Below are 25,390 nucleotides of genomic sequence, written 5' to 3'. Positions count from 1 at the left end.
CATGTGTGCACATTCTTAATCTATCCCTCACTAGCCGCTGCAGGATGTGTGGGCACGTGCGTGCATGATGATAACAACCACACCAGGCAATGTCTTTTGCATAGTAACACAATAGTTTTGCGACGTAATGCAATAATTACTACAAAATAAATCAATACTTTTGCGAAATAACAAAATTCTTTTTTCAGTGGTGGGAATAAACTTCTGTGCCTTACCAAGGAAACTTGTACATAAGACAAAGGAGCTTGTGTTTATGATGCTGTGTCAGCTCAGGTACAGTGCGTATTTAATTTCCATATATAACAAATCTGGAAAATCTCAAGATTCTTAAAATTATTTCTTAAAACACTTGGCATCATATAGACTCTGCAGCATCCATAAACAGGCAAACTAGCAGTTATTTGAAGAAAATGACTAGGATCTTGGTAAGTGGTGGCCAATATTGGAAAAGCTCTGGCGAGGAAATAACAGCCATCCATGGTATTCCAAATTTGCTTTTCCGTACTTCATTTAACACTAGAATTACCAGAGCCAACAAAAAAACTCGTAAATCCGGCCCATCTTAAATCCCTTCGCACCTCTCCATCAGTCTCTTTTGTCTTGTAAATGTGTCACCTCAGAACGGGCAAGAAGTTCTCCCAGTTCCTGCCTTGATTGATTATCTGGGAGTGAGCTACCCAGAATTGTAAGGAAATAATTTGATGTGTGTTTTGTGCTTACAACAATCTGTGTAAACACATCGTTAAAACAGAAACGTTTTTCATGTTTTAGTAATAAATAACCAAATGTAAACGTGAGCTGTATAATGTGTGAAGGCTGATGCCCAAATATCAAATAAACACTTTCACAAAAGGTGCAAGTACAATACGACAGCTTCCGTAGTGCTGTGGTTAGAACTGCCGACTTATAATCCGGATGTCTTGAGTTTGAAACCGGTTCTCCGGAAAATTTACGATTTAGGATAGTGAGCTACTCTTATTGTTAATATTACACAATAAAACATACATTTGATTTGTGTCTGTAACAGCCAGTGTAAATTTATAGTACTTGTATAGGTCAGCGTTTTTTTTTTTTTTACTTTTACTCTCTCAGTCGCGATCATGATACAATATCTACCCCATGCCTCAGATCTGACGTGGTTACTTTTTATCTGAAACTGGGAATAAATGTAGATGTGAGTTGTGTTTTGAGACAATGGAACTGGAAATTCTCTGATCTGGAGGAAAAAAGGCTGACACCCAAACGCTGGTGAATCTGCCTTCTTTGTATCTCGCCGTCGCTTTAATTTTTTTTAGTTCAGTTTTATTGAGTGTTCCTGCTCACGCTGAGTAATCATGCACCTTCTGGTCCCTGATTTCAAAGCAGCACTGACAAAAAACAAAGACTTGGTGTTTTGTCTTGCTAGAGTAATATATTGCTCTACTTTCCCCTGTTGTATTATTAATATGTAGCCTCTGTCAGAACGCCTCAAATCCCACAGACTTACCACTGTTTATAAAGTATTATAGTATATAACTTTCCCCACCTTCCCTCCTACATATATAACCTCAGGCAATTAGGTGTAGTAAAAGACAAGCAGGGTGTTAAGTTACAATTTAAACAATGTATTATTGGTAATATTCATAAATAATAACAATATGCAAAGTACATTTGAATATTGGCAACCATAGAACCTGATAAAATGATGATGTGTGGTTCAGGCGGCACACAGACTTGTTTGTTACTTAATGTCTCTAGTTAAGGCATCGTTTGTGGTCAGCTTTCTTCAGAACAGGCCACATGCCTGTGCTCTCCATTGTCTTGTCCTTTCAGTTCATCAGTTTGGTAAGAGAGAGAGATGCTCCTTCATCAGATGTTAGAGACAGTGAGGTTAACCAAGCAAATTTTATAGATGTTCTGTCCAACCCCTACAGCCAATAGGGCATCGTGGTACTTAAAGGTTTCTGATACAAGCCAATTCCAAACAGCCATACTTCAGACCAATGGGGAAATAGAACATCTTAACACCTGCCCAAAACCATTTGTTGAGGTGAAGCTTGACAGTTAGTCAACCAGGCTTTGTATGGGGGACGAGAGAGAGACTCTAGCAGAGAAACATTTGTTTCAAGCACTTCCCCCAACTCTGTCGTAAAATTCACTTTCCTGACTTAGTTTAGCCTAATGGGGTGTTTCTTTTGTACTCCAGGACATGCAGAGGAAAGAATAGTACAGAGGGGTCAGATCCACACTATAGGCAATCATCAGATTCAAATGTTAACAGTTCCCACACACCCAAGGACCATCCTTTCTACATTTATGACACGTGTACTTGTTGTAATGTACACACTTCTCTCTGTGCTGGGGTTACTATTACATTGAAGGGGCTGGGGAAGCGGCGGTCTTGGAACAGAAGCTTGTCGATGTTGCATCCTCTCTTGCTTTATCTATCGCCTTTTCTTGTAAGAAGCGACGACGAAGTTCCTCTGCAATGTGAGCAAAGAACACACTGCTTTTCTCAGTGACCCCTGTGCATTCCTTGCACAGCACATGTGCGTTGATCGCCCAAGTCAATCATGTTATAGCGCAAGCAATCAGCCACCTGCGTGCTTCTGCTCGCACTGAATAAGCTCACGCCTTCTGGTGCGCGATGTCAACGCAGCACTGGGAAAAAAAGAAAGAGACAAATATATATGACATTTTGAAGGAATCATTTTATAATCTGAATAGTACAAATCAGAAAACATTGTCACACTGATGCCATATTATTTGAAAACAAACACCGTCAGATCGGGTGTGAATTTATACTGATAGTATGTTAGTTAGAGTCAGGTCCTATGTGCGCAAGGGAGAGCGTGAACGTGACTGACAGAATAAAACTGAAAAAAAAGCTAACTTTTAGAAATACCATACATTTGCTGGCCTACGTTAAAGGGATTTAAGGTAGGCCAGATTTATGAGTTTTTTCATTGGCTCTGGTAATTCTAGTGTTAAACATTGTTCTTACTATTGAGATTTAACGCACATGCAGTTGTGCATTGACTTACGGTATGTTTAGGACCAGCCACTTGGCCATATGTCAAATTAGCCACATAGCATTTACATAGTGCACAGATCATTGCATTTGATGCTGTGTGGATTGCCGGTACACAACTGCTGTGTGGTAAAGTGCATTTTGGGGTTCATTGCAATGTACGGTTTAAAAAGAAAAAAGATGCACTCAGGCTTGGTGGGTGACAGTGTGTGTGTGGTAGTCTAGCCATGCACCCCCAAAGTGTTTAATTGGGAAATTGGCTGGTCACATATTCAGATGTGGGCTTGGTTAGTTCAACCAGTGTTCTAATTGACACTCCATGGGGTATAATCAGGGTCCCTGCACGCACAATAGTATAATAAGGAGCTTAAGCAGGTTAGAGAGAGACCAAGAAAGAATAGAAAAGAAAGAGCAGAAGTTAAATCAAAGGGAAAGGAAAGAAGAGGAAGGATTGTGACAGAGAGGGTGCTGTGGTAAGGAGGGAAACTTTCAGGAATGATGCCCCTGGTGAAGTGAGTGGACAGCCCTCAGAGAGCATGTGTAACCAACTACTCCTGGAACTTCAGAATGCCAAGGGACGGCAGTGGAAAAAGGAAGCAGGGCTTGCGTAGTTCCTAAGTATGGTGATTGGGTTAAGAGTAAGTTAGATGGTTGACTGTGCTTGTTGGAAGGCATCTCCACCTTATTAAGCAGACCATATGGGTGTGCAGCTGGGATGTGGTTTTAGATGGATGCCGGCTTGTTGTGGTTCTTATGGACAGATTCTGACTTTTGTCCTTCACCTAATCACTATTAGTATTATTTATGTATGTATTTATTTATTTATTTGTGAATACTGTACTACACGTTTACTCTGAACACAATTGGAATTATTTTCCTGAAATTTAAAGCATTGAACACATTGAGCTATCTCTTGCTGTTCTTTGTCCTAATTGTCCAGTCCATCTCAGTTTAATGACTATTGATGACCCAGGTTGAAGGAAGTAATACCAGCTGTGGGCAACCCAGGCATTACATGCTTGTACAAAGTAGCACACATTGATGACTTCAAGTTTCAACAGCCACACATATTTTCTGTGTAAGAGTAGGTGGAGTGGGCCAAATGCATAAGAATTAGCCACATGAAGCAGCACTGATCAAAACAATGTTAAAAGGCCCTCAGAGTCAGAAAACATAGCAGGCCATATGAAATAATAATGATAATGACAAAACATTACATAGTATTTACAAGGCATTTCTAAGTTCTTGATAGAAGAAAAATGTGCAAAACATCTGAACAGATTGAAAACAAACAAGACGTGCCAGTTGCATGAGGCTCGACTTCAAGAAAATGCTGTGTGGCACAGGCAGTCAGTACCAAGAAGATTACAATTGTGTGAACAATGACGTACAATACATTGTATTGTAAATAAGGAGAGCAGAAGACTCAAAGAGGTTTGGGGATGGCCACCCACAAAAAAAAAACATGTAGTTACAATCCAGCTCAAAATAGAACTGAATACAGAAGGGAAAACCGAGGCATTTATAAGATAGAGATAGGAATAGGATGGTTAATGGTGGCCGGAAGAGAAAGTGATGTCTTGATAGGTGGGTTCTGAGAGGGATGGTGTCATCATGAATGACTGGAAGTGGCATCATCTGTGGGCGGGAAGGAGGTGAAGTCACTATTTGGCTGGTCCTTCTGCTGGTCTGTAGAGGGACAAAAGGAGAGGAGGTTAGATGACAGCACTAACTCTTGGTCCAGCTGAGAAGCAACTTGATAGATAGATAGATAGATAGATAGATAGATAGATAGATAGATAGATAGATAGATAGATAGATAGATAGATAGATAGATAGATAGATAGATAGATAGATAGATAGATAGATAGATTTTTTTTGCAAGTTTGTGGCCATTTGATGGCTGCAACATCAGTACAGAAAGGAAGACAGCCAGGAGGATGCTACCTCTGCAGCTCCACCACCGCCACAAGTGCACAATAAATAAAAGGCTTACAGCTGTTGTAGCCTCTTGCTGCTTGTTGTGGCAGTTTATAGAACATTATCACCCTGTTATTTTCCTATGGCCCTTGGTCATATGAATGGCCTTAACTTGGTTGGCTGTAAATTGGCACATGACTCTAATCTTATTGTTAAAGAATTACTAAAGTGATAAATAGATCTCCACAAATGAATGGTACTGCTAGTCAAATACAGATCGTTCCACAGAACTGAAAGAAACAAAGGTAAATTTCGTAATTACAATTAGATGTATAGTTATTTAAATCAAGACGTCATTAAGTATTTGTGAGATAGAGAAAAATTACATTTACCATTAATTGAATTGACCTCATGATAGTGAAAACAGTTGTGCAGAAAATGGAGAATGGAGAAACTTTTTATTTCAATTTGAGATGACAAATGGAACTGTTCATAAATACTCTACTGAGTACAGATTCAGAACACTTAGAGACAGTTAACACTTTAATAAGGTAAAAGTAAAGTAAACCCTACACCTTTGGCTTAAATAAACATAATTATTAATAACAAAATCAATGTAATCTTAATCTAATATCCCATTATAAGAAATCAGATATGAGAAGTTCAAATCAAACAAAAGTATAAACTGAACTAAATGGAGAAGTTCTAGCATTGAGTTAGTAACCTGTGAATCCAAAGTTCCCATCAGCCTGATGTCTACATCTAGTTAGAATGCCTCAAACATTTGTTCATAATGCAAATTTTTGGAGTACTTTTAGTAGGACACTCATATAACACAGGGCTTTTGTAGATAACCCAAATTATATTTATATTAATTACTTCAGCATTTAATGATTAATGCTTACCTCCTAAAAACCCATTTGTGAAGTGACTTAAAGTGTGCCGCATCATTCTTAGAAACATATGCACAGCAGTATATTCCAACACTGTTTTTTTAATTTCAATGTTTTTTGAACACAATGGCCTACACCTTGGCTGTGTCAAATTCTTTTATATGTTTTCTTTTCCACTTAAAGAAGGCTAGCAGAATATTTTGCTATTCGTTTTCAAGACTGGAAAATGAAGTAGTGAAAGTAATATCCAGGCACTGACAGCTGCAAAACAACATTTGTTTACTTTCTACATTTGTAGCGTACATGCCCACTTGTACCCAACCAATTTAGCTAATCTAACAAGCACACCTCAGGGATGTGTAAGGAAAAACAGTGTAACCAAATGAAAACCCCACAGACGCATGACACAGGAGGAACATGGAGACTCCTTCCAGTGGCTGGGTCAGGATTCAAACTGAGACTTCTGGGGTTGTGACAAAGAAGTGCTACCCACTTCTTCACACCCTTACTCCATACTGAAAGAGTAAGAGAAAGATAGACTTCAAAGATTGAATGTTCAATAAACATTTTCTAGTTTTTTTGGTAAACATTTCTGGCTTTGCACCATGAAGACAGATGCAACATATCTAATAATTACACAGTTATCTTCTTGATAAAACATTGTATAGATTGAAGGTTACTGATTTTTGTTGAACAGTCACAAGTGTAGCAAAAGCATCTAGTCATCGCATGATTGTTTTCAAATAATTTTTTATAAATTACAAAACTTTATGGTGTAGATATTGGACATAATAGGCTAATTTTGTGAGTCAGTATATGTGAGTGTGTCCTGGGATGGGCTTGTGTCTCATCTACAACTGGTTCCTGCCTTTCAGCCAGTGCTGGCAGACTAGGTTCCTCATGACTCTGAACTCTTTGTGTCGGCATCTGAAAAGGATGGACGAAGTGCCTCAAAGTCCCCTACTGCATTGCAAAGAATGGCATGACTTTCTTATTAGTCATTTGAGGGCCTTATGAAAAAAAGCTTGTCTAATTTTGCAAGAGTATATGGTTATAAATTCAAATAGCCTTTAAGAATATTTGTTTTTTTACTTCCACAACACTCCCTGTCAGATTTTGCTTTTATTTGTTAAGCACTATTTGCAGTGAACAGTTTGCTGAGAAGAACAATGCTATATTAGGATCCAGACATTTTTAGATCTATTGCATTAAAATATTATGATATGATTAATTATTTTGTGTTTCTGCTGCATAGTTTTTCAAGACTCTGTCAGCTGTTAACATTTGCTGAGGTATCATCTTTGTGTGAATGAGTCTCATGAGTATTTTCTGAGAGAGTGTAGGAGACAAAGCCTGTGTATGTGTGTGTGTGTGTGTGTACATATATATATATTTATATATATATAAACATGTATACAGTATATATGAAACTGCAGATATATTGGCATTGTTTCTGCAGTATGTCTGCTTTTTATTTTTAGCTCATAATTATCAATTATTTAAAATTTTAATTCAAAAGGGAAATATAGAAACAATTCCATTAAATTTGCCTGTAGCAAAGCAAAAAATACATAAGCAAATTTTATTGTTTAGCATATTCTAATCACTTTTTCGATCTTCATTCTAAACTAAATACTTTGCTTTATTTTTTGTTTATATATTTAATAATTTAAAACTGTACTCTAAGAAGAGGCAGTGCTTATTTTAATATAAGTGACTGTCAATGTTGAGATATCTTTATTGATCTACTTCAGAGGTAATTCAGTTAACTTGGAAGCAGCACAGAGTGAATGTTCCTACATTTTAAATAACTTTAACCCCCTTTCTTTCTGCCTTATTATTAAAGCACCGCCTCCTCCAAAGAGAGCGCCAACAACTGCACTGACCTTACGGTCTAAGTCTATGACCTCGGAGCTTGAGGAACTAGGTAAGCAATTTTTATTTAATGAGCAGAAGAATAAAACTGGGTTTATAATCTAGAAGTGCTAATGCAAAGTGCAGCAATTTGACTTCACAATTCATCACAGGTTGCATTCAAATACAATGAGTGAGTCACAAACAGAGGAGTAAAAATGATCTCCACTCTGTGCTACTGGTCTGTGTCTTTCCTTTGACTGTCTTGTGAAATTCATGTGAAAATATCAAGGCTTTCTGTATTTACAAACTATTTCACAAATAATGAAGGTGCTTTAAAATATCTCTGATTTGTGAGTTCTTCATGCTATTTCTATTTTAACAGTGTTTTTCCTTTTTTCTTTATTTGATGCTTCTCTCAATCAGTGGATAAAGGTAAGCAGAACCCTTTTTGTGATATTTTAATTTCCACTTTATGTACATGGAAATTTTATGAAAATAAGTTTAACTTCAAGCAATGAACAAATCCTACACCCTAAAAAGATCTTATTATGAAATTGCAAAATAATGGTAATCTGGAGGCAAAATAAGTTCGATCTATCTATCTATCTATCTATCTATCTATCTATCTATCTATCTATCTATCTATCTATCTATCTATCTCTTTTTGAACTGCCTTTCCCAAGATTTCTTCAATTTTTTCCCTACAACATTTTTTTTTTGGGGAGTTTTTTCTTGTCTTCTTAAAGAGTCAAGGCTGACGGCTGTCAAGAGGCAGGGCCTGTTAAAGCCCATTGCGGCATTTCTTGTGTGATTTTGGGCTATGCAAAAATAAATTGTATTGTTTGTGTCTGTCTGTCTGTCTTCCTGTCTCTCTCTCTCTGTCTGTCAAATAGCTCATAAAGCCCTGAAGTGCTAGATTAAAAGTATTAATCTAGAATGGTTCTTAAGGGTTTAATATTTTCATATACCAATCACAGGAGTAATAGCAGAAAGCAGATGATGGTCCAGAACAAAATATAAACTTGCCTCGGGTTAAAGGAACAAAACTAGATATTTCATCCAAATTATTACCATTGAATTTCTTTACAAAAAGAAAGTAATAAAGAACCTTTAGATTTCTACCTTGAAAGTCATGTTAGATACCTAGATACAATGCATTGTGCTTGACTGGATTTTTCTTTAATGTCCATGTGAAATTCTAAAGTTGATTTAAAATGACTAATGCTATTTGTTGATTATGGGTTACCATATGAAAGAGTAAAAACACATATCCTAAATTGCTAGTATTAATAAGAAACAATAGAAAGTAGTATCTCCCATGTTAATAATAACTAAAGAACTGCCTACAGATATCTGTGAATATCATCCATTAAACAGCTCTTTTCAGGTTATAAAGCACTGACAGAATTAGATTTTTTTTTAAACTCATGAATATCGTGAGCTAATGTTTGCGGAACTAAATGTAATGTTTTAAATGATCCTCAGTTTTTGTTGCTTGTGGGACTACTTTGTCTTCAAAGCTACTTTATAGATATGAATTGAGGAACATAGAGTGATAAAACATGACTGTGTTATCAATAACCTGCTTTTCTGAGGAAAATGTGATACATAAAATAATTGTGTAGTGTTGCCATTCAGTTTTAAGCTTTGCAAGAGACTCTTGGGTTGCACGTCCGCTTAGGGAGTAAATGTGCCACTAAAAAAAGGACTTTAGGTACTCTATACCAATTATATCAGACTGGGTCCAGTCGAAAGGAAAAGTGTTTCTGAAATAGAGGTAAGAAAGACATAGACAGTTGTTGTAATAAAGCTGCAAAAGTGAATAGTTTAACTAATTGAGACACATGGAAACAGAAATGTTGTAAAACTTACAAGAAGGAAACTCTTAATCAAACTCAGGCATTTATTTGGCATTGTTACATAAATTAGGAAAATGGGAGATTCAAAAATGTTCTTTTAAATTCATTGGCACCAGAAATTTAAAATACTTTTATGTATAGTTGACCATTTATCAGTCGCTCGTATAAATGGCTTACATTTTGTCCTCTGTGTTTTGTATGCGCAGTGCCTTTTAAAGTCAGTTTTAGGCAGAATACTTAAATATGTAGTACAGCTAACTGAGAAACTTAAAGAAATGGTTTCCCCTATCTTAGCCTACTCATTATGTTCACTCTTGTGAGTCATAACGTAGTCCACAGATACTTAAAATAAATGTTAAAGGTTTACAGAAGAAAAGTTTGGCATTGGCAGTCAGCACTGAAGGACATCATCATTAGGTTCCTTGCTGGAGAAGAAATCATAAAAAAACAAGAGGTGTTTTAGGTCACGGAGTTGTCAGTATGAACAGTTTTTAAAGATGTGCAGTAAAAAAGACAGCTTGTAGCTAACACAAAGCTGCCATAAACTTCTCCTCAACAGTACACAACAACAATTGCATATGACAAGAATATATTTAAGCTTGCCACATTACCAACTTGCTCACTTCCACTAATAGTATGTTTTACTGTGCAGGAAAATGTTGTTTTTTTACTTACAAATCAAATATTTGATCCAAAAAGCAGTGGGTCAGCATCCTGTCCTTCATTTGTCTTTATCGTGTGCCTTGTAATTCTAGAAAATAAATATGTTTAGATAGTATTGTGAAGGGAGATTGCTGTCTGTTGTCTGTTGTTAACTTTGGCAAGTTTTAATCCTGAACAATGTTAGCTTTAACCCTTCATTAGATTTCTGTGAACTCAAATATCCCTGAGCAATCTGAGCAGAAGGTTATTTATTAAAATGTGCTCATGAGATGCCAGAATGTTTAATCAAAACTCTTATCAGACAAGTTAAAAGAGAATCTTCTGTGATTCCAATTACTAAATATTGTTACAGCAATTAAAAAAAAATATTCTTCAGTAGTGAATTTGATAATTTAATTATTATCTAAAATTCTATACAAAAAAGTTCAACTCCTCATCTTCGCAGTGTTTTTGAGGATGTTCATTTTGAGGGAAACAGAATTTTCTGAGCTGATGGTGAGAAGCTAGTGTTTGTGCACTCTCAGTATATTAGCTATATCATAGTAGCTCACAGTGATCTCTATCATTTGGTATTTTGCAAAGAAAACAAAAATAAAACATAAAGCAACACAAAAAATGGTACGCCACCTGATGATTCATGGAAATCCTGGCATTCTAAAAAGGTTTACAAATATTTTTCATGAAATCTGAATTACAAATTAAGTAAATGCCTATAGGGAGCTGATTGAGGCTAAGGGCTAAGAAAGGGTATTGTTGTCATCCATGTGGTGTAAACCAATCCCTAAAATACAAAAGAAACACAAAATCATACAAAGAAAAATTTCTTCATCTAAGGAATAGAAATGGCCTATAATCCTCATGGTCCTTGCAATAAGGAGTGTATGCACCACATGCTGACCATAGTATGAATATTCAGTTTATTCTTATATAGCACATTTCACTAAAGGCGGGCACCTTTAAGTTATGTACTTTAACAAAAGAAAACCGTAGCATTACCATGAAATTCCTAATTTGTATGCATCCATTTAAGTACATAGTAGAGATCAATAAAATGTGGATAAAATCTTACCCAAACTCTGCTAACAAAACATCTGTCCATTTGGCAGCAGAGGGGAAGAAGACTAACACTACAGTTAACAGTATTAATGGAGAAGATCTCTTTTAGGGTTTCTGTAGCTGTAGCGTAATTTGATGGTCTAGTGCAGTGTCAGCAGTCTACAGTAGTGATGTGTTAGGTTGCCATCCAGTCTGAAATCTTGTGTGAAGATCTACAGTAACAGTTTGGTCAGGGTAGCAGCAGCACTAAATAGGCACAAAAGGATATGGAGAAGGAAAAAAAAATAACAGGAAATTGTTTGAGACATATAAAAGGGATGTCTATCGTAGTTCTTTTTCAAGAAAATAATTTTTAAGCATGTTTCTATGTGAAAGTTTATTCAGCAGCTTTAACAATGGTACACTAGTAGGTTAGTAAGGGTGTAATTCCTGAGACTGATTGCATAACCATTATTTGAGCAGGCTCATCATTCCAAAGTTTGAGAGCACTCTAGCTAAAGTCCATAACTTCTAGAGCAGCCTGTTTATGCTTAGAATTTTTGGAAGGGTAAATGGATATGGAGCCTATCCCACAGACATCAGATTTAAACCTGAAACTACCTCTTATAGGGAACCAGTCCATCCTAGGAGCCTACTCTCGCACAGACTAACATGGGGCAAATTTGGAACTGCCAGATAACCAAGTAAACAAACCTCTATTGGATGTAGAAGGAAAAGAAGAACACCGGAGGAGATTTTTATTCATGGATAATCAAATTCTACGCAGATAGTGACAACTAAACATCAGCAATAACTACTGTGACACACCACTGTGGAATTCTCATTCTGTGGAATGAGTTCTGGTAGAGGCTGTATATGTTAGATGGATGTTTTTGAAATTCACCCTAATCCTAAATTGTAGCCAATTTGGAAGAGAAATTTCTATGGTTAAGCTTCTTAATTTTAGTATAAATAGAAGATGGTCCTACAGGAAAGAATTTAAGGGTTGACATTGGCACAATGTTATCATCGGAGCTATGTAAAGAAGCTGTATAACACACTAGTGAGACTGCATCTAGAGTATAGTGTGCAGCTCTGGTCACTGTACTTCAAAAAAGAGAACAGAACCTGAAGCCGTGTAGAGAAGAACAACTAGGAGTATCCAAGCACTTAAGGCCATGTCATACTCTAACACACTCAGAGAATTTAACCTGCTTAGTCAGAAACTGAGGAGATTCTGGGTACCTAATCCAGGTCATCAAAATTCTTAAAGGCATTGATAGAGTATATCCAGCTGGATTAATTTGACTAAACTGTGAATCATGTACTCAAGGATATTAGGGACAAGTGCATTTAAGGCTAAGGCCAGGAAATACTTCTTTACACAGAAGAGTTGTGGGTATCTGGAACAAACTACCGAGTCATGTAGTCAACGCAGATATCTTGATAACCTTTAAGAAGTATTTGGATGAGATATTGGGATAGCTATTGGCTGAACAAACAGGCTTGATGGAGTGAATGGCCTCCTTTCATTTGTCTGCATTCTCATGTTCTTATGTCATAGTAATAACCTCTGTGTTCGCATATTGAATTAAAATGTAAAAAAAAAAACAATTTGAACATATAAAACATTGCATTTGTCAGTGGTACTTAAAATAAATTGATGAATTAACATCATCAGTAAAAGGGCATATGCTTGTTATGATAAGTCAAATGCAAAAACGTGTCATGAGCTACAGTGTTAATAGGTTTGTGAAGTGATTTTTAACAGTGGTCACTATTAAGCTGGGTAAAATAAAAAAAAAACAATATTTAGCTGAATTACAGGTTGAATAGTTTTCCAATTGTTTCACTAACATTTTTTTTCAGTTTGTTGTTTCATTCTTGCTGTAACTTTTTAACCTCACCATTTGCCTTCTTAGATGGCCGCCTTCCACACTTCTCAGTCCTTAACATTTCTGGCTTTGCTTCCCCCTTCCCCGTCCTCCTCTCACCAGTATACCTTACCTACGTAAACACACTTTAGCAGGACATCTGTTGGAGACACTAGTTGAAAGGTTATGTTTCTAACTTTCTATTTTCTTTTCAGTAGTAATTTTCCACATTTGTTTTCTTCTGGAATACATTCTGATGCAGTTTTTTTTTTACTGACTTCTTTATTCTTAAGTATTGTAATGTTCCTGTACAGCAAGATGCTTCAAACTGTTTCCGCCTCAAAATAATAAAAAGGCAACAATATTCTATTTATATTTTTAATGTTACAGTTTACAATGCCTTTTTTAAACTGTTCTGCATTTACAGGCTAAAAATGTTTACCATTATTTTAATGAAAATAAAATGAAAAATATTTCTTTATAATGCTTTTTGGTACAAACTTAATATCATTGTGGTCTAATAATTTAGTTCCCAAAAGGACCCAGTTATTCAAAGCCTTTGACGAAATACTAACATCTTGAAACAGATTGCTGCCAGAATTACCTGCAGTCCAGAAGTCCCCGTTTTTCTTTGGTTCACCAAGCAAAAGCTTCGTAAAACAGTGTGCGCATCCTGCAGTCAAGTGTTTGCAAGTTCAAATCCCATCTGTGCCTTTTTTCATGTACTCAGGGCTGGGGGCTATAGGGTGTTGCCAAATTGGCCAGGCACTGAAAAAAGAAGTGAGAGTTTGCCCTGTGGCTTCCAAGGTGACCAGCCTACTTCAGTACGTGTTGCCTGAGGTTTGAGAAGGAGAAATGAGGCTTGCAGATATAATCCTGCTGGAAGCTTCCCATCTGTCATCTGTGCCCTTGTGATGGTGTGAAATTTGGAGCATTGCAGTAAAACTTCAGTTGGCCTTTTCACTTTGCAGAGGTGAAAGGCGTATAAACTGACAGTGTTTTCCTTTCCTATCAAAAAATCATTTGAAGACAGGCCAGCAATTCATTCTTTATGCTAGTAGCTGAAGATTGGCACAACTGCAATCATGTATGAAAGACTACAGAGTTTATTAACTGCACAGGGATGCATCTGTGGCAGCGGCGGGCCTGTTCATCTTCAGACATAGTGTATTGCAATGTGCAAGGCAGACTTTTATGTTGTAGGGGTATTATTATTTTGGATTTTGTTTTTAAATAGAGCAGCTTGGCAGCTTCATCTGCATCTGTATATGAACATATTTGAATCGTAAAAAATACACATAGTTTTCTTGTTTTCCCTGTCCTGTCAAAATGCACTTTTCATGTTTTACTCAAGAATTCCATGTCCTGATTGGCGGTTAAACCATTTGCAGTTTATTCTCTTCCTGTTTTCTTAATTCTGGTTAAGATAAATATTATAGTTTGTTCCTTTTCTATTTCCAAGCCACAATGAGGAAAAAGAAGGGTGGTAAGTTTTTAAGTTTTTTGCAAGATTATATTAACACTATGCTGAATATTGCTTGTTTCCTAACAATGGGCACACTTGTTTAAAAACTAATATGAATAAAATGAAGCCAACTTATAATTAGATGGAGTATTTTTTTTTAATGTGCTAGAGATTTATATTTTTCATTAAACTTTTATGTTGTAAATCTAACAAAGGGATATTTCTGGTTGTTTGATGAAAAGAACGTTAAGTGTAGCTCTTTCTTTTAATTCCTGTTATTTCTTGTATCTGCAACCTCTGTGCCATTTAATGGATACTTGATGCTATTCTATTAACAAAAAAAGACTGCTTTTAAACTGTGATATTTGAAACAGGGCTTGGCAAATTTCAGGCTGCAGGTTGCTATGGTGCTCAGCAATTTGATGCCAGTGTGTAATTTTTAAAGTTAAAATCACAGAAACGAAACTTATCGTGGTCTGCATCACAAATCATAAAGTTTCTTACTGATTATTTACAATGAGCGTATTTAGAGAAAACATATCAATCCCTTACTTACAGACAACTAGTATCATGATGGTCCCATGTCCTTTGAGTCCAAGTTCTTTCATATAGAGATAAATCATATACAGTTTATGCCTTATTGAAGTGACAGATGGTGTGCTCTGTATAAAAACCGTTTTGTTATTGTTGCTACCTGTATAGATAGAAGCCTGGCCTGGATCGAGATTGCAGACACAGAAGTGTTACACAAGTGTGCAATGGTTTGTAAGATGTATTATCCAGTTAATACAGAAATAATGGCACCAAAAGTGGTCAGTGTGGCTTATATCTAAACTAGATACCATGGAAAAATAGAGCCAGGAGCATGTTAAACAGAGGCAGAAAACGGGCAGCCTGAGTAGAAGAATCCCAGAAGTACCAAGGTGTGTGTGTGGATACTTGGTTAAAGAGCTGCAGTGACTGGAACCAAACACCAGAGGTGGCAACTCTTCATAGCATCTGAAGGGCACAATGTCCTAAAAGAGCACTTTATGGGGTCATGCTCTTCCTCAGGTATATGGACATTTGCAACACTCCCAGGGAGTCCTGCCCCTTTAAGGCTAACAGATGACTCAGAGTTATGGAGACACCAGGAGCTACTAGAGTAGATTTTGAGCCTGGTGTCTTTGGAACAGATGTAAGACTGTCACCGCCCAAAGACATGATTCAGTGGCATGGCTGGGATAGAATTCAAGGCTGCCTCTTAATCAGGGGTAAATTGAGCTAGGGATCAGAAAGACAGAAGTCACCAGGATCCCAACAATCAGGAGGACGAGTGACCAAAGAAAGAGACAGAAAAAGATGGGAAGCAAAGGGAGTGTCTGCTATCTGAGATTCCGTACGTAAACGCCGGCAAGTGAACCAGCCACACCACCAATAATTAGGGCTTATAAGTCTCCAAGTGTCTTTAGGTGTTTTTTTTATTCTCCCCTTTACTTTGTATTGTGATTTGTTTCTTTCTTTCCTTCACCCCTTCCCATTATTATTTAATAATCCATTTCTTTTGTATTTTTAGTTTGACTTCCTTGGCATCATTTTCACATGAGGTGACACTATCAGTGTGCCTCCTCAGGTTTATTGTGATAGTGATAAAAAAAAACAACAAAATACAGTAGTTGCACTTTGAACATTTTTCATGTTTTTGGGCTAAATATGGATTGAATGTATTGGAACACACAACATTGCTTATTGTAGGATATTATTTTATTATACTCTTTATTATTTTTGTCACTAAAGCTGCCACACTAGATAATTAAAGAGATGGACTCTGCACATCTGAACCACTAACTTCACAAGAAGTAAAAATCAAACTGTACCATGATGTTTATTTAATCAATGCTGTCCTGCATCTGGTTTAATAAATTAAACACAATATTAAATAATCAATTTCACATTCAGGTTTTTACATTTACCTAGGCATACCTATAATTTGTTTATGAGTAATAATAAAAAAAATAAAATTTTTTATTTATATAGCACCTTGTCATCAAGATAAACTAGAACAAGCTAACTTACATTAGGGAGGCGACAGAAGCATTAGTTGGACAAGTTTACAGGTTAAAGTTTCTATCTTTGTTGCTTCCTGGGTGCACCAAACGCAGTGCTGACAACCTCTTTTGTGCTCTCTCAGAATAGCAGTGAGGTGCAAGTTTCTGTTTTTCCCACTTACAATTTTGCAAAGAAATTCACTTCGGTTTGGGAGACTTCTTGTGCAAAACATTTCACACAGAAAATTACATATTTTTTTACGATTGTTTTTTTTATTGAGATAAAATACTAATGGAAGGATAAAGGAAATAGGACCAATTTAAACAATCAATTAAGAAAGGCATCAGCAATCAATCTAACCTTGACAAAGTAAATGCCAGTCTCACCCCATCCCAACTGAAACTCACAAGAAAATTTAAAGGACAGCATTAATGGAAAGGCCATCAGAGGAGGAGGTGTGAGGGTCCACAGCAGGCCTTCAAGAGAGAGAGAAGAGGGACCAACAGGAGTTGGTGGTGTAGTAGTGCTGATCAGTGGCTACCTGGTCCAGAACCAGTTGCACCAAAAAGAGCCATTATGCAATTTTTGAGCCAAATGACGTGTTCATCTGTTCTGTTAACAGCAGAAGGAAGGTTACATTGGGAGGCAAGATTTCGAGGCACTAAATGAAAGGCAGTTCAGCAAGAAGCTATCTTAGAAAATTTCATCTTTTTATTATTTACACACATTTTTAAATCTTTTTTTGCTTTTTGCAGCACAGTCACAGACTGTGAAAAGAATAAGTAAAATAAATAGATAAGTAAAATAAAGAAATTTCATTATTAAGTTAAATTCATTTTATTTTTGAGTAGCATTCCTCATTGAGTAAAGGCTCAGAGTGTGGGTGTAAAAATCAGCAGCCACATTGTATTAGCAGCAAATTTCTAAACCATACACATTTACATACATGAACACACAATCTAGTGTAAATGCACAGTGAGACCGAGCAGTTTTAATTTGATAACGAAATCAAATTATTATTATTTTAATTACACCAAATTGAACATTTTCAAGTATTTTTATTCAGTAACTGTGTTTCATATAAAAAAGTAGTCTAACCTTTCTTATTCTTACAAATGCTCAATATGCACCCTTCATGTCACACAGCACACTTGAAGTCTAATTTATTTTCATTTACTTATTTGGCTGAAGCCTTTATCCCAGGTGATTTATAGTTACAGTTCTTTCTGGTTTTCCAATTTGAGCCCAGGCAGGTCACGTGACTTGCGCAGGGTCACACCATATCAGTAGTGAGATCTGAACCCACACCCTCAGGGTTTGAAGTCCCAAGCCTTAACAATCATCTACACCACCAGATCCTTTGATATCACTGTCAGTGGATGACATGCCCGTCACACTGTGTTCCTTCATTTCAGCAAATGCCTAAATATGGAAAAAAGACAGTTTTCTTGAAAAGAAGGCACAAGGCACACTTCATTCAGCTGGGGATATAAAATAATAAAGTGAAAATTCGTATCTTTCCTTTATGAATACTTTACAAAAGTTACAGCCATTCTTAAATATTTCAGGGGATATTTAGGTAGAAAGTAAGCAGCATGACAACCTGCTTATAAACCTGTGCAGCCTGTCGCTTCTCCAGTTGTTTCAGTCAGTGGAAAAAAAAAACTCCCCTGAAGTTGCACTGCAATGTTCTCACACACTTTGAATACAAAAGACACCTCGTGAGGAAAAGAGAACACATGAGATGGCACATAATGGCGCACTGTCAGCAAAGAGGCTTGCTTTCAGAGTTTTCACAGACACTGCTGACCCAATGATGTATGCAAAAGCAGGAATAAACATTGGGCCTTCTTTGTGAAAATGGAATATATACTTTACTAAGATGTTTATATATTCAGGAAAAGAGCATACGTTTAGAATTGCATTTATTATTGAATGTGGAAATCTATATTTCTGGGTTGATGTTTTCATGCATATCAGTGTTCAGTAGACACTAAACATTTGTGTAAGTAAACTGAAATAAACAGGAGATGTTAACTTTAGATTGGACAGATGAAAATCAGTAAGACCCCTACAAAATTTACACGTACAGTTAGGTCCATAAATATTTGGTCAGAGACAACTTTTTTCTAATTTTGGTTGTTCTGTACATTACCATAATGAATTTTAAATGAAACAACTCCGATGCAGTTGAAGTGCAGACTTTCAGCTTTAATTCAGTGGGTTGAACAAAACAATTGCATAAAAATGTGAGGCAACTAAAGCAATTTTTTAACACAATCCCTTCATTTCAGGGGCTCAAAAGTAATTGGACAATTGACTCAAAGGCTATTTCATAGGCAGGTGTGTTCAAGTCCGTTGTTATGTCATTATTAATTAAGCAGACAAAAGGCCTGGAGTTGATTTGAGGTGTGGTGCTTGCATGTGGAAGATTTTGCTGTGAACAGACAACATGCGGTCAAAGGAGCTCTCCATGCAGGTGAAAGAAGCCATCCTTAAGCTGCAAAAACAGAAAAAACCCATCCGAGAAATTGCTACAATATTACGAGTGGCAAAATCTACAGTTTGGTACATCCTGAGAAAGAAAGCAAGCACTGGTGAACTCAGCAACACAAAAAGACCTGGACGTCCACGGAAGACAACAGTGGTGGATGATCGCAGAATCATTTCCATGGTGAAGAGAAACCCCTTCACAACAGCCAACCAAGTGAACAACACTCTCCAGGGGGTCGGCGTATCGATATCCACGTCTACCATAAAGAGAAGACTGCATGAAAGTAAATACAGAGGGTGCACTGCAAGGTGCAAGCCATTCATAAGCCTCAAGAATAGAAAGGCTAGATTGGACTTTGCTAAAGAACATCTGAAAAAGCCTGCACAGTTCTGGAAAAACATTCTTTGGACAGATGAAACCAAGATCAACCTCTACCAGAATGATGGCAAGAAAAAAGTATGGAGAAGGCGTGGAACAGCTCATTATCCAAAGCATACCACATCATCTGTAAAACACAGTGGAGGCAGTGTGATGGCTTGGGAATGCATGGTTGCCAGTGGCACTGGGACACTAGTGTTTATTTATGATGTGACACAGGACAGAAGCAGCTGAAGGTGTTCAGAGACATACTGTCTGCTCAAATCCAGCTAAATGCAGTCAAATTGATTGGGCGGCGTTTCATGATACAGATGGACAATGACCCAAAAGATACAGCCAAAGCAACCCAGGAGTTTATTAAAGCAAAGAAGTGGAAAATTCTTGAATGGCCAAGTCAGTCACCTGATCTTAACCCAATTGAGCCTGCATTTCACTTGTTGAAGACTAAACTTCAGACAGAAAGGCCCACAAACAAACAGCAACTGAAAGCCGCTGCAGTGAAGGCCTGGCAGAGCATTAAAAAGGAGGAAACCCAGCATCTGGTGATGTTCATGAGTTCAAGACTTCAGGCTGTCATTGCCAGCAAAGGGGTTTTAACCAAGTATTAGAAATGAACATTTTATTTCCAGTTATTTAATTTGTCCAATTACTTTTGAGCCCCTGAAATGAAGGGATTGTGTTCAAAAAATGCTTTAGTTGCCTCACATTTTTATGTAATCTTTTGTTCACCCCCCTGAATTAAAGCTGAAAGTCTGCACTTCAACTGCATCTGAGTTGTTTCATTTAAAATTCATTATGGTAATGTACAGAACAACCAAAATTAGAAAAAAGTTGTCTCTGTCCAAATATTTATGGACCTAATTGTATATTTAAATCTTCTTCAGAGGTGGTAATTAATATTTGTAGATTTTATTGATGGTGCTTCAATGGCTAGAAAATTTACCAAGCCCTGTTTTTCCTTTTTTTTCTTTCAAAAATGTTTTGCATAGGAAAATTCTCAGACTTTACTGCACTCTACAGCTACACATCTTATTGACAGCTATTGATGATTAATTGCCATACTCTCAATGTCAAATTTCAAATTCATTGGAATTTATATAATTTTTTTTTTGTTTAGACTTCAGAAACTATTGGGTATGGCTATGTATTCTGGATATCTTTGCATAGTACAAACCAGATTGCTGCAAAAAATATTGTTGCATCTTGGCCTCCTTGTGTAGGAACTGAGTCAGTAGGAACTATAAGGTTGCCATGGAAATGCTATTCAGTTCAGTTCATATGGTTGCAAAAACATTTCACCTGAAATGAAAATCAAATATAATTTTTTAATGGAATAAGGCTTAACTCCCTAAGAACCTGAATGTAATCATTAAAATGGGAAATGAAATATGCCAAAGCTGTGTAGGTCTATACCAACAAAATAAAATATGCCACATTTGAAAGTATCTAAATATCTCAACTAAAGAAAGGCAAAAATATGATATGATGCAAAAATTAGAAGCGTAGTGCCAATTGATTTGACAGCATGTGCAAGGAATTTGGGCTACTCTTTAAAATTCCTGAGAGAGGTGTAATAAAAAAAAAAGAAAGTCAAGCCTCAGTGCCACAGCTAAAGGGCAGGAATCGCAGGCTGTCCCCCAAGAATACAGCACATCTTCAAGGACAGACTGCAGCTCCCTCTAAATCCCACTCCGTCTGTTCCCATTCCACTGTTTCTAACCTCATAGTTCTAGTAAAAGCTGATTTTTTTGCATGCCTTAAATAACTCATTATATATCCAAATGAATGCATATACTGTATTAAAGTAACAGGAAATAAAAAAGCTATCCATCCATATTTGTCCCCTGTTCACTAAAAGGATATCAGATTTTAAGGCATGCAACATTTGATTACTGTTTTTTGACCAGCAGGTGTGTTTTGTGAGCATTCAGGAAACAAAAGAATAATTTGAAACATTCCATGAGTTCAGACTAAGGCACTGAACCCTACTGTGTTCATTCACCTCTTCTTGGCTGAATGAGATTCTAAATATGCAATACCTGCAGTTGCCATAATTTGAGAATTTGCACTGCAATCATTTTTCCTTGCTACTTGCTCTTCAGAGCTCTTATATAAAATCATTCTAATGTTATTACTGAAAGATAAATTTAATAAAAGATTTTACTTAACAGCAATTTTCTTACATGCTTAAATGTAAAGTTCTTTTTTTACCAGACTAGATCCAATACTTTTGTGTTGCCAATATGATTTCATACTAGTGTTGTCACAGTGGACGGCACCTTATAAGGTATAGCTAAAACTCCAGTAATAAGGTAAAATTCACATATTTCAAAACTAAAAAAAATAATTTTTAATAATTATTCATTGCAGTGTGATGTTTGAGGTGTCATATGATACTGTACTGTATATACAGTCATATGAAAACGTTTGGGAACCCCTCTCAGCCTGCATAATAATTTACTTTCAAAAAAAAGATATGGTATCATATGATAGTGGTATGACTTTCATTTCCTAGGAATATTTGAGTACTGGGGTGTTTTCCGGACAAAGATTTTTAGTGAAGCAGTATTTAGTTGTATGAAATTAAATCAAATGTTAAAAACTGGCTTTGGAAAAATTTGGATCCCCTTGTAATTGTGCTGATTTGAATGCATGTAACTGCTCAATACTGATTACTTGCAACACCAAACTAGTTGGATTAGCTCATTAAGCCCTGAACCTCATAGACAGGTGTCTCCAATCATGAGAAAAGGTATTTAAGGTGGTCAATTGCAAGTTGTGCTTCCCTTTGACTCTCCTCTGAAGAGTGGCAGCATGAGATCCTCAAAGCAACTCTCCAAAGATCTGAAAACAAAGCAGTATCATAGTTTAGGGGAAGGCTACAAAAAGCTGTCTCAGAGGTTTAAACAGTAAGGAATATAATCAGGAAACGGAAGGCCACAGGCACAGTTGCTGTTAAACCCAGGTCTGGCAGGCGAAGAAAAATACAGGAGCGGCATATGCGCAGGATTGTGAGAATGGTTACAGACAACCCACAGATCACTTCCAAAGACCTGTAAAAGAGTATAAAATATATCTGTATATCGTTCTACAATTCAGCGCAATTTGCACAAAGAACATCTGTATGGCAGGGTGATGAGAAAGAAGCCTTTTCTGCACTCACGCCACAAACAGAGTCGCTTGTTGTTGTTGTATGCAAATGCTCATTTAGAAAAGCCAGATTCATTTTGGAACAAAGTGCTTTGGACTGATGAGACAAAAATTGAGTTATTTGGTCATAAGAAAAAGTGCTTTGCATGGTGGAAGTAGAACACCGCATTCCAAGAAAAACACCTGCTACCTACTGTCAAATTTGGTGGAGGTTCCATCATGCTGTGGGGCTGTGTGGCTAGTTCAGGGACTGGGGCCCTTGTTAAAGTCAAGGGTCGGATGAATTCAACCCAGTATCAACAGATTCTTCAGGATAATGTTCAGGCATCAGTCACAAAGTTGAAGTTATGCAGGGGTTGGATATTCCAACAAGACAATGACCCAAAACACAGTTAGAAATCTACAAAGGCATTCTGGGAGAGGGAGAAGTACAATGTTCTGGAATGGCCATCACAGTCCCCTGACTTGAATATCATCGAAAATCTATGGGATGATTTGAAGCAGGCTGTCCATGCTCAGCAGCCATCAAATTTAACTGAACTGGAGAGATTTTGTATTGAAGAATGGTCAAAAATACCTCCATCCAGAATCCAGGCACTCATCAAAGGCTATAGGAGGCGTCTAGAGGCTGTTATATTTGCAAAAGGAGGCTCAACTAAGTATTGATGTAATACCTCTTTTGCGGTGCCCAAATTTATGCACCTGTCTAATTTTGTTGTGATGCATATTGCATATTTTCTGTTAATCCAATAAATTTAATGTCACTGCTGAAATACTACTGTTTCCATAAGGCATGTCATATATTAAAAGGAAGTTGCTCAGCCACTGATAAACAAAAATCCAAAGAATTAGATGGGGTTCCCAAACTTTTTCATATGTACATTGTATCTGGGAACTTTCTTAGTGTAAAACTTCATACTATTATCTGTCATAAATGCAGCAGCTAGTGTTGTTTGTCATTCAGATCCAGTGGTGCACTTCCCAGCCACTGAATGAGTGCAGTGTGGACTACCTCTCTGTAAGATGCAATTACATTTTAAGTCATAGCAGAAAACAGCTGGCTAATTCTCTTTTTTATTCTTATTGATGCGTATTAGGATGGTTATTACATTTAATTTGTTTTCTTCATTTCTATATAGATGATCAGCCTTCAAATATTGAGGGTCTGAAGAAGAGGATTATTTTTCAAGTCACACTAAGTAAACACGATATGCATGGAGACTTAACCAAGAAAGCATGTTGCATAACTGCAAACAGTAAATAAAAAGTAGCTTGCACGGCTTACTGAATGCCGTTTTATTTTTTTAATCTGCATTTTGGAGGACAGTTATTTCTCCTTGGCTTGATGGATCATTAGGTGTAAGTTACAGTATAATGTCAGTATTCACTTAGATGGACACCTTATGTTTCTATTTACAGATAAAGTGGATGAAATCATGCCAGTATCCAAGCCTCGAAGCACAGCCGATAATGTATCAGTAGATATGAGAGTTGCAACAATCAAGCAACGTCCGTCCAGTAGGTGTTTTCCTGCTGCTACAGACATGAATGTAAGTGCATTGTCTAAACATGTGCATGAAAAATGCCTTGTGCATGGATTTGCATGTGTAGCCAAGCCATTCTGGCAAGGTCAGCACCTTACCCATATGTTTGCTGTAGTGATTTGCAGCCAAAGACGAAATTGCTTGTGACTGAGCAGTTGAGTGTCTTTTTCTGGCTTGTAGCTCTGGTAATGTTTTTTTATAACTTAATACTCAGATAAGTACAATTAAACACAAAGATGTTTTTCTCTGTTTTTTAAAGAGATTGTAATTTTTTCTGTGATACAAAGTTTGGTATGTTGTCACCTTGATGGTGTAGTTAGCATCTTGTTCTCAAAGTCTTTGTCATCTTGTTATGATTCTCTGCCCCATCACTGTGTTCCTGTGTCAGTGTAGAATTTGTTTTTTTTGGTTACTCTGTTTTCTTCCTGTATTCATGTTAATTATTAAATTGTGACTCTTAATTGGATCAGTGTTTGGTTGTATGCATGGGTGAGTCCTGTGATGTAAAGACATCTTGCCTACAGTTGGCTCCTGCCTTGATTATTTCTGCTGGTATAATTTCTGATTCCCAGCAAACTTTTCACTGAAAAAAAGAGTATAAAATTGATAAACTGACAATGTTTGGCAAAGAAATCAATGAAACAGTACACCCAATATTATACATACTGTAGGTTACAAATCTCCTGTGCAAACGGACTTAACAGACCAAAAAATAATTATAATTTTTTGAAAATTCAGTTACTATTAACAAAGGAACGATTAACACGAGCTATGAGTTAACTCGTATTTCATTGAGTCTGTCAAGACGTGATGTATCAGAAAACTCGTATCTAAATATACTGCCACTATTGATGCATCTTTGCTGCTGCACCTCAGTTACCTACTACAGTGCTGCCATCTAGTGTATAGCCATAGAAATTTTTTTGGTGGCAACACTTGCAGAAAATCGTGTTATAAATAGGCAGTCCTAAGTTACTTCACCCTGAAACTGGTAAAAACTGCTGATCATTTGAAACAACTAGATTTTTTGCAAGATGAATTAATATCTTGATGATAATGACAGTGATTGAGATAGTGACAATCTATTTGCTGATATGGAACCTGTAGGCTCTGGTACTGACGTGGAGCCCTGCCCCAAAGTCATTTCTTTGTCACAACCCATCCTACTTGTCGTGACTGTCAGGACAGCCCTCGATGGACTTTCTACCACCCACTCAGTG

At 36.8% G+C, this 25,390-nt stretch overlaps 1 protein-coding gene across 3 annotated transcripts in view; it reads left to right on the top strand.

The window, feature by feature from the left end:
* The window catches only part of shank2b (SH3 and multiple ankyrin repeat domains 2b), a 1,055,424-nt gene that overhangs the window by 916,446 nt on the left and 113,588 nt on the right, over positions 1-25,390 (top strand). For 2 of the 3 annotated variants that reach the window (XM_039749058.1, XM_039749076.1), the window contains exons 20-24: positions 7,670-7,750; positions 8,104-8,112; positions 14,574-14,597; positions 23,766-23,825; positions 24,046-24,176. In XM_039749058.1, coding sequence (XP_039604992.1) covers positions 7,670-7,750; positions 8,104-8,112; positions 14,574-14,597; positions 23,766-23,825; positions 24,046-24,176 — 305 coding nt within the window. The remainder of the gene's footprint in view (positions 1-7,669; positions 7,751-8,103; positions 8,113-14,573; positions 14,598-23,765; positions 23,826-24,045; positions 24,177-25,390) is intronic. The other variant, XM_039749068.1, reaches the window with a different exon arrangement.

Source organism: Polypterus senegalus, chromosome 1 (genome assembly GCF_016835505.1).
Source record: "Polypterus senegalus isolate Bchr_013 chromosome 1, ASM1683550v1, whole genome shotgun sequence".
Taxonomy (NCBI): Eukaryota; Metazoa; Chordata; class Cladistia; order Polypteriformes; family Polypteridae; genus Polypterus; species Polypterus senegalus.
The sequence above is the reverse complement of the archived record's forward strand: the minus strand, read 5'-3'. Positions and strand labels throughout refer to the sequence as shown.